General features: G+C 45.5%; 1 protein-coding gene across 1 annotated transcript in view; it reads right to left on the bottom strand.

Annotated features, from left to right (window-relative positions):
• The window catches only part of LEMD2 (LEM domain containing 2), a 13,884-nt gene continuing 3,717 nt past the window's right edge, over positions 1-10,167 (bottom strand). The window contains exons 2-10 of the mRNA XM_010007116.1: positions 9,821-9,976; positions 8,512-8,552; positions 7,760-7,835; positions 6,415-6,491; positions 5,630-5,709; positions 2,770-2,915; positions 1,657-1,758; positions 1,463-1,565; positions 1-297 (exon numbers count right to left, since the gene is read on the bottom strand). Coding sequence (XP_010005418.1) covers positions 147-297; positions 1,463-1,565; positions 1,657-1,758; positions 2,770-2,915; positions 5,630-5,709; positions 6,415-6,491; positions 7,760-7,835; positions 8,512-8,552; positions 9,821-9,976 — 932 coding nt within the window. The 3' untranslated portion in view covers positions 1-146. The remainder of the gene's footprint in view (positions 298-1,462; positions 1,566-1,656; positions 1,759-2,769; positions 2,916-5,629; positions 5,710-6,414; positions 6,492-7,759; positions 7,836-8,511; positions 8,553-9,820; positions 9,977-10,167) is intronic.

Consider the following 10,167-nt stretch of genomic DNA (forward strand, 5'->3'; position numbering starts at 1 on the left):
AGGATTTTCAGAAAGAAGAGCAAACAGATAAGTGCAAACCCCAACTCTACAAGATCAGGACCTTGACCTGCTCTTTCCCACCACCAGAGAAGGGACTGTCCCCTTGCAGAGGTCCATAGCAACAGCTGCTCAGCTTCTGCTCCTCTTCAGTGCTCCGAATCCGAGACGTAAGAAGGTTGAGTCCATCTCCACACCAGCATGTCCTCTCCTGCCACCCTGTGGGACTCTGTCTGAATCCGTGACTCATTGGAAGCCAGGAAGTCCACAGCTCTCTCCCAGACCCTCTTCATTTTTTTCCTGTGAGGAACAGCAACAAAAAGAAATGAGAATCTTATCCTCATTCTCCTCTCCTGCTTGCAGCAATTGTGGCTGCTGATCACACCACTGCCTCCTGTTCCCTCTGCAGACACAACAGGAGATTATTCCAGAAGTCTGGTTTAGAGGTGACTTCAGGCCAGGACATGAAAAGAAAAGTCCTGTCTGGGGAGGGAAGAGAAGATGAGACCCTCTGTGGGTACCAGTAGTTGTTGACTGTTCTGAATTTCAAGCTCAGTTTGCATGATGAAGTGGCTCCACTTGCAAATTGCCCTCACCCTTCCTGCATGCAGAGAGAGCTCAGACCAAGGAGGACAAACTGGAGCTCAGTTTTGGATCAGTGTCTAGTAATTCTGGGCACCACACACATAGAGATGGGTTCAAAAGAGCTGGATTAACTCCTCTTCCTACCAGTGATACCATGAACATGTAAGAGTTGCAGCACACATAGTGTTCTGTGTCCTTAGGAGAACAAAGTAGCTCCATTTAAATAAAACACAAGAAACATTCCTGCAGAAATGGAGCAAGTGGTATAAAAATCACAGAGAACCAGGCTGCAGCCCCCTGGCCCCACCACCCATGGAGCAACTATCTCGACCATAGCTCCTTTCCAAAAAAGGAGCAAGACCAGCCATCTCACACTGTATCTCCCCCTTTTAAAGCTGCCCGACCTGAACTGGTGAATTTCCAGGCAGCAACAACCACAACCATTTCAGAAGAACCTCCCAATATTCCAGTCACCTCAGGAGGTTTGTCCTGAAGAGCACAGCACCTGTCTGGAGAATAAGCTACGACTGCTGAGAAAAGGGGTAGCATCCTACACACATTAGGTGCAGGAGAGAAAATCAGATGCTCCATGCCCAAGCAAAACAAAATCCAATTACTGCTTGACAGAACAATGACAATACACCTGTGTGACTGCACAAAGTATCAGCCTCAGGACTGTCACATTAATCTGCAGCAGGTTAAGACATGGCATGAGTTACGTCAAAATCCTTCCTCAACTGAAAGGCCAGACAGACTCTTCTTGCAGTCCAACTTCCCATCAATTGTCTGCTCGTGGTCTGCTCCCCTGGAGCTGCAGGTTTGAGCTGAGCTGAGTGACATGGTGCTGACAGCCCTGCTGAATGCAAAGGAGCCAGCTCACCTGCTCTGGGGAGGGATGAGACTGTCCCGGACGTGGAAAATGCCAACGTAGGGATAACGTTCCAAATTCCGTTCCCATTCCTTGTAGTGGTCCTGGACAACAGCTGGAGGGCAGGAGGACAAAAGGGTGAGAGACCTCAACATTGCAGAGAGAAGAGCAGGGCTACCTGCATTTACACAGCTACTGGATTCTACCTATGATCTTCTTCACCATGTCATACATGGCTTGTTCCTCTTCTGCCATCTTCCGCCAGCGATACCTAAGGAAGAGCAGGATCCCCCAGAGGCTCAGCAGACCTAGAAGAATAAAACCAAACAGAATTCAATAACTGACAGTCCTGCACCTGCTGGATGCTAGCAGGTTTATTTCTGACACTGCCTCTTCCCAGAGGCAGCCCTTACTCTCTGCCACCCAGGCCTGCTCAGAAATGAATCCAAGCAATTAATTTTGTTCACCAGAAACCCCTCAGCACTGACAGCAGCAGAAGAGCAAGAGTACACGTGGGGAGAGATAGTTGGAAGGCCCTATCACAGAGGTTTCCCCCACTAGCACCACCAGAAACCTCAGCACAACCACAGGGTTTAAATTCTCCAACTCCCAGAGCTATTTCTTTGCTAGAGGCCTCCCCCATAACAGTCACTTAGGAAGCCTGTCAAGCTCCACTACTTGCTAAGGAAATAAAGCCTGCAGCTCCAGTGCCAGCCCAAAATTCAGGGGCTACACTGGAGGTTTAGCACTGATAAATGCCCCCATTACAACAGGAGCTAACTTTAGTATCTCAGTCTCTACAATAAACCTAACTATCTCCTTTCACCTCCACCTTGTCTGGTTAGATTATAAACTCTCCCAGTCAACACTCATCTCTTGTTATCACCTTGCTCAGAAAGACCTCTTGTCTCAGCTGGGGCATGACAGACTATTCCAATAAAACCTCTAAGACTGAAATGCTACAAGTCATTATTTAAAAGCCTAGAAGATTTTGCAGCTTAGTGCAAGAAAAGAAAGGAAAAAAACCCTTTTATGTAGGTTAACATACTTATTTTGCAGACCACAGCAATGAGTACTTGAGGAATACCCAGAGAGCTAATCAGCTTCCTGATTTAAAAGTGTTCAAGCACTCACAGCACAAGAGCAGGTCTACAGGTCTCTCCTTGCTGCCAGAACAAAGGTTAATTAGAAATTAACTCATCAGCAGATTTATTTCCCCTCTGTTAGTAATTTCAGATGGCTGGGAGAAGGCATGTGTGCACAGGTTCATCTCTGCAGGCAGCAAGGGGAGCAGCTGGGTACCAGCACTGAGGACTTACCCCAGAAAAACAGGAAAAGGTTCATAATGGCAGTGACCACTGCCCGACGGAAACGGCAGCCAAGCCCCATCTGAGGATGGGCTGATTCCAGGCAGAACACATCCTCCACCTTGGTAACTGGTTCTGAAAGGTCCCTGCCTTTCAACCTGATGGGAAGAGGCAGAAAATCTTCACTGAAGAGAGTAGACACTCCAACTGCAGTCTTTAATCAAGACAGAGAGAACAACAGACTGCAGATGCAGTAACTCTTTCTGTACACCACAGAGAAAATAAACCACCATCCTTGCAGCTCCTCTTTCCAGAACATTTTGGGACTGGCTTCTTAGCAAGGAATGGATATGGCTTTAGAAAAGGCAGCAGAGCTGGAACTCCCACTGGTAAACTGAAGTCTCCCTCTGCAGACTCTTTGACAGCACCTCTCAGCGTGCAGAAGATTAAACTTTAAATTGGATTCCCACCTCCCAGCACAGAGAAATGGAAATGTTTACTGAGTCACTCATCAGCAATTGCAGAGACAGAACAGCTGAGGGAGGCTGCCAGTGTCCGTGGAGGTTGTGCTGTTTTCTTCAGCACAGACCAGCACAAACAGTTTAGCTAGAAAAGTGACAAGGCATCAACTGCATCTGCAGCCAGAGCAGACACACCCTGGGAATGCATCCATGGCAAAATCAATAGCACATCCTCCTGCAAAACCACCTCCTCATACCTGATATGCTCCCTGATAAGCTTTTAATTCACTTATTTAGGCATAGAACCACATCAATGTGGGTTCCTTAAGGCAACAGGCACCAGGTAATCCAAGTGAGAGCCATTAGCTTCAGAGTGATTGGACTAAAAGGGCTTTCATTTCTTTAAGCTATTAATTCATTCTGGGTTTGTAATGAATAACTCATTAGACAAAGACAGGCTGGGAGAGTTGGGGTGTTCAGCCTGGAGAAGAGAAAGCTCCAGGGAGACCTTAGAGCACCTTCCAGTGCCTGAAGGGGCTCCAGGAAAGCTGGGGAGGGACTTGGGACAAGGGCAGGGAGGGATGGGATGAGGGGGATGGATGAAAACTGGAATAGGAGAGGTTTAGATGAGATATTGGGAAGAAATTCTTTGCTGTGAGGGTGGTGAGACCCTTGAACAGGTTGCCCAGGGAAGCTGTGGCTGCCCCATCCCTGGCAGTGTTGAAGGGCAGGCTGGATGGGGCTTGGGGCAACCTGGGCTGGTGGGAGGTGTCCCTGCCCATGCAGGGGGTTGGAACTGGATGATCTTGAAGGTCCCTTCCAACCCAAACCATTCCATGATTCTATAAAAGACATTTTCTCAATTGATCAGTGCACAACTCGCAGGACAGATTGTAGTTGGTTACTGGGTTCTACAGTAGCTGGAGTCACACAGATGTTTCCCACCCTTGTCTTATTTACAATCCAAATTCCGTGAAAATATTTAAAATATGCAGCAGAATCACCTGGTGTAGAGCTCATTTTCAGTTCTGCCTCTCAGACCAGCACCTAGAAAAATCATCTCACGTAGCATTTGCTAAGAAAATGCCACCTGCAGGTTTTTAAGCATTCTGAGCACTCCTGCTGCACGTTACGGAGACTCCGTGCAAGTGGATCCATCCGGCAGAGCTTGTTCATTAGGAAAATTAACAAATGGGAGTATATTGTATCACACGCCTCCCAACACGAGCAAAGCTCCTGTATAAACATCTAAATCTGATCCCAACCCACATACAAATCCAATCATGCCACCTCAGGAAAAACTGACCTGGCCTGGGAATTTGCCACACACCAGCAAAGGAAGCAGCAGCCGCTGCCTGATCTGGAGATCACAGCAGCAGTTGCAGGAATGTTTTCCAGAGAAAAGTGGAGCAGTGGGAATTCATACCAGCAATTCCCACCAACTCCAGCGTTACTATTGTTACCATTCATTTAATCAGAGATACATTTAGCAACGTTAGAATGCAAACAAATTTCAGACTTCACAGTTAAGATAGGCTGGAGGCAGCCCACAGTTCCCAGAGGAGGATAATGTCTGTGGACTGTGGGTAACAGTCTTGCACCAGGTTATGGCCTGAATTGTGTATCTTTTTTACCTGAACAACCCAGTATTTCTGCTATTTCTCACATCCTGAAGAGACTCCTAGCTGAGAAAGCCAAGAGAAAAAAGCCCCACCAATGACTGACCAACACCCTACTGTTCACTTTAACATGCACTGGGTGTTCTGCCAGAAAGGCAATTGACACTAAAGAAAAGACACCATTCTAAATCCATTTTCCTCTCCTCTTCATCAGGACTTGCTCCCAAGGACCCCCAAACATGTGATGGTGCCTGCTGAAAGAGACTTCTCTGCTGTTCAGTAAACCCTTTGGTCAAAGGATGCAGTTCTACACAACACTGAAGCTCTGTCTATAGCAACAGGACTGAAGGGAAGTCACCTTGGGAAGAAAATTACTGTACGGGCAAGTTCAAGAAGGGTACTGGAGTCACAGGACCATGGGCAGGAGACCATGACCATCACTTCTAAGCCTTGGAGGAAGCACAACACAACTGCTGATGGCCACAGAGCAGCCCTGACCTCAGACTCGTACCCCACCTGTGAGACAGTGCGTCCGTGAACACAATGTCCCCCCATGCAGAGCCTGGGAACAGCCTCCCTGGGAACGGGAACAGCCTCCCTGGGAATGAGCTCATTGCCAGTTTGTGCTTCAGGGCTGCCCTTCTCATTTGGAAGTTTGCCCAGCAAGCACTGACAAAGCCAACCCCAGATTATCTTCTGAAATCTAACGAGGTATGGGAGCTTTTAGGATGTCAAATTATCTCTCAGCCAACAGGAAGACACATCCCTCTGGCACAGAGAACTTCCACTCACCATATTCCTAAATCCTTGTTACTGTTCAGTATCCAGTGCAGGGCAGCTTCAAACTTCTGAGAGGAACCACCAGTTATATTCTGTGCAAAAGAATCCATTAAGAAGGTCAGTTCTACAATAATTTAAAATACTGAAAAGTATTGTTTCATTAGTGGGGGAATTAATTCCATAGGGTCTGTCCCCAGGTTAATTCTAATCCTAAATCTGCAAGCTGGAGGAAGGAAAACTGAATCTGAAGGGCTGGAGAAAGGAAAACTGAATCTGAAGGGCTGGAGAAAGGAAAACTGAATCTGAAGGGCTGGACTCAAGTCTTCTGCCTGTGGTAGATGATGCATGAAGCACTCTGTAAAATAACACCATCCCAGACTGTTAAGACTAACCACTAAATACAACATAATCTTACTGACAGTTTACCATGAAAGAAATGGAATGCTAGATCAAAGCAGTCTGTCTTCTGACACTTTGGGGTATAGAAAAATCCTTCTTCTGCCCAGCCCTCAATCCAGGGAAATTTCTGGTTTCAAAAGACTGATGACTATGGTGAAACAACAAACCATTAAGTTAAGATTTACAGGGGCTGAATCAGAGATGTAGGGATTATTTTTAAAAAAAAAAACCAAAACTGCTGAGAGCAGGACTGGCCAAAGGGGAAGCTGGAGAGATGGCAGAGAATCAAAACAGGATGAGGAAGTAAAACAGATGGTGAAATGCTTTAGTATCTATTATTTATTGCCTTATAAGAGACTAAGCACTGTTATAACAATAGCTGTTCACAGCCTACTCACCACAACGTGATCCTTTGCTTCATTAACCCAAATGCATTTGCTTTTTAGATTCTCAGGGTTTCCACATTCAAAATTACCTGGTTAAAAAGAAAAAAAGTCCAATAGAAATAACGTTTTGGGAAAAAAAATAAAAAGACCTCAAATAGTTCAGAAATATACACTGAACTGGCTGGAAATGCTGTCCTTTAAAATCAGCTATAGCTCTAGGCAAAATGATTGCAGGGTAAGATTTATACTGTAGGTAGATAAGGTTATGACTATTAATAAAGTGGTCAGCCACTGCAGACAGGTTGGATAAGGGCAATCAAACCTTCTGCTACTCAACACAGAATGAGAGGGGGAAAAAAAATGACTCTTTCTCCTCCTTGCAGAGTGCATAACCACCCCTCTGACCCAACACCCTGCAGAGGAGCTCCTTCCATCAGGTATTGAAGTCTGTTGCTGGAGTTAATGATCAGAATTCAAAATGCTTCTAAGGAGCACAAATCACAGCTCTACCCTTTCAGCCAGGCAAAGAAATGCTGGCAAGGAACTGTATCTTCTAAATCTTGCTTCCCAAAGCTGACTGAACAAACGTGCTGAGAGACTGTGTAAACCTGGTGGAAATGCTGCCAAAGTCTGATTTGAAAAAGATTTAGAAATCATGTGAAACTTGAGTACCTAAAGGCTTGAGCCTTGCTGAGGTCTGAAATCATGGAACTGGAGCTTAAGCACTTCTGCTGGGTAACATTGCTATACATCTTGCTGAACAACTTTTTACACAGTCCACTGAATTTCCAGCAGCCTTCTGCATCACAAAACACTAATGATGGACCAGATTAGCTCATACATAGTAAGAGCCTGGCTGAACCACTGTGTTTGGTGAGCTCCTCAGCTAAGAGGGCATGTCTTACTCTGTGCTGAGAAAAAAAAAAAAGAGAGGCTCTCTCATGATCAGCTGCCACATTTCAGCAAAGCTGACAATTTCTTAAGTTGCTTCGACTTCATTTGTAAGAACACATCAGCTTACACTTACTGGCTCTGAGTGTCTTGAGACAATTTTAAGATGCTGCTAGAAAAGAACCATAAAACTCCCATGTTTCTACCTCAGATTCTCAATATATCAAGTGCAAATAAGGACCACTCCACAAGACCACAGTGATATGAGTGTATTAGCTACACACTGTTCAGAATAAAAATAAACACATCTTTTTCTATTTTTCTATTACATGGCTATAGCTCTTCAAGTCAAACTGACTCTTCCACAAACCCCTTTATTCAAACTGAGGTTAAAAGTGTCCAGACAGCTGGGACAAGCAGTTTGCTGAATGCTCTTAAGAGCTCTATAATGAAAATCGGAACTTACCAGCTTGTACAGACAGGTAGTTATACAACTCGTGCAGCACGTTCATCACCACATCCTTCTCTTTAGCTTGACAGAACTGCAAGTCAGAAACAGGTAACAAAGGTGAACAGCTAAACTAGGAAACTAGCTAAAAATACCCAAGCAAAACCCAGTGTTTGGGTCAGTCATGCACTACTAGTTCAAATGAAACACCTCCGCAGCACAGATCTACAGTTTTTGACTCAAAAGGAAGGTGAGGCATCCTCTGGAAGTGCCACCAACTCACCCAGCCCAGACTGTACCCCCAGACAGCCCCTCTGACCAGCCACAGATGGATTCCTGGTCTCCAGAACATCACAGGAGACCACCCATCACTCTGAATCCAACACAACATTTCCTCTCTCCTCCTCACAGACTATGAAAAGAGAAACAGGGCTCTACAAACACTTTATGATGGAATTCAGGGAATTAGCTGGATTAAATCTTACACTGTTAAGGCTGAACACAGCTTTACTGCAAACTGATACCAATTCTATTAAAGAAAATGATTCACATAATTGGGAATTTAAATTTTTATCTTTTGGAGTCTCATGTACAGCCCCAATTTAATCTGGCCCATTAATACCAACTCATCAAATCACAATTTTTCTGTAAAATGATAGAAATAATAATTTTACAGTGATGCTGATATCAGTGGAAGTCACCTAGAATAATTACTCTTCTGGGAGAATCCCCAACCCACAATACTGGAAAATAAATAAATAAATGCTTACATCATCCTTCCTTTTGTCACAATCCACTGGCAAGAGATTAACTACAAGAAAAATGGGAGGGAGAGTTAGCTGGCTGTAAAACAAGAGCTTTGATCAAGAAAGTAATTATCTTCTTTAAAAGAAGGCTCTGCTTTCAAGGCTGATTCTGCTCTTCTTAATCTCATTCTGCACAGTACCTTGCCATGCAAAAATCACAGTCAAAGTGCTTGCTTTGGTAGGCAGCACTGAAAGCAAAGCAAATAAAACGGATGCAAGTGATGAACAGTGTTCAGCTGAAAAGTAAAAAGTGGGTCTGAATGTTTTAACAGCTCCTGTTTAAGCAGCTGTTTCATGTTCCTTTACTATGCACTGCCTCACCTCCTCTTTTACAGTCTAGTAATGCCATTCGCTGCACGCCAGGGTCACCTGAAATATCACAGTGGTAACAGGGATTTAAATCAAGCCTCCTCAAGGCAAAAGCAGGGGATTTATTTCAGTTGGAGCTGTTAGCTCTGCAGCTCATGGCCTCTGGTTTAACAGCTCCCTCCTGCCCTGGCAATTGGATGCACACCAGCCACTAGTCCAGCATGCAGGAGAATCTTAGAATAGTCATCATAACTACCTGAGAATTTACCTGCAAGATTTCTTGCTTCAAAACACCAAAAGTAGTAAAGGGTGCAGAAAATTCAGAAATTCATTGGATAGTTTTATTCTGACTTTAAGGAAGCAGCTTTCCCAGCCCAAGCAAACTGCATTAACACTTCCAGGCACATTTCAGGACTTCCCAACCACACCCCAAACACCTTCCTCTTTCAGTTCAAAGCCACCAAATGATGGTATTTCCATCTGCTCTAGCTGGGGAGCTTTAAAAAACAGGTGTTGGGGAAGGCCTTTTCCATCTCTCATTGAAGCTCTGCCCCATTTCAAGTGCTGAATTACCAACTCAACTACTGTCCTTCTCATGTGGCCAGGAGAAAGGCCACCAAAGGGCTGCTTTGGGGAGGTGAAGATTAAAAACCCACACTGGGCAATCACACAGACATTTTGTTACACGATGGACACTCATAAAACACATCCTTGGCCTAGCTGGAATGTCACTGTCCATAAAACCCACGGCTTTGAAGGACTGAAGGCCAAACTCATTTGAAAAAAAGCACACACTTGACTTCCTTCCCATAACAAGGTTTGCCATGGGCAAGGGGAGATGGAAATGGGGACTGATGCAGAGATTGCAGATGACAGCAATGATAAGTAATGAAGTAATAAAGGGAAAGCAGAGAAGAAAGGTGAAGAGCAAAGTTTAAAAACAAGATTAAACCGGTGCACATACAGTTCTCCTCTCTTCTGTCAAGCCAGCCTGACCCAATCATCTTCACCACCAGGATGCCCAGGAAAATCAGCAGCAGCAGGAAGCTGGCAAGGCAAAGGAACTGGGACAGGTAGTACTCCAGGCCTTTGCCCTTTCCGTCCGTCTGCTGCTTGGGGACTGACCGCAACAAGGGGGTGCGGGAGGTTATTCCCTGCCCCAACCCCGACGCTTCCCAGCGGCTCCCCGAGGCCAGCCCTGCATCGCTCCTCGCCCTCCAGGGGAACCTCCGGATCAACCCCCCTCCCCGGCTGCTGGGGTTCAGCTCCCTCCTTCCCTCCTTCCCAACGCTGGAAGCCAAGTCCTCTTTC

This window comes from Chaetura pelagica, unplaced genomic scaffold, assembly GCF_000747805.2.
Source record: "Chaetura pelagica isolate M959 unplaced genomic scaffold, ChaPel_1.0 scaffold757, whole genome shotgun sequence".
In the NCBI taxonomy this organism is placed as follows: Eukaryota; Metazoa; Chordata; class Aves; order Apodiformes; family Apodidae; genus Chaetura; species Chaetura pelagica.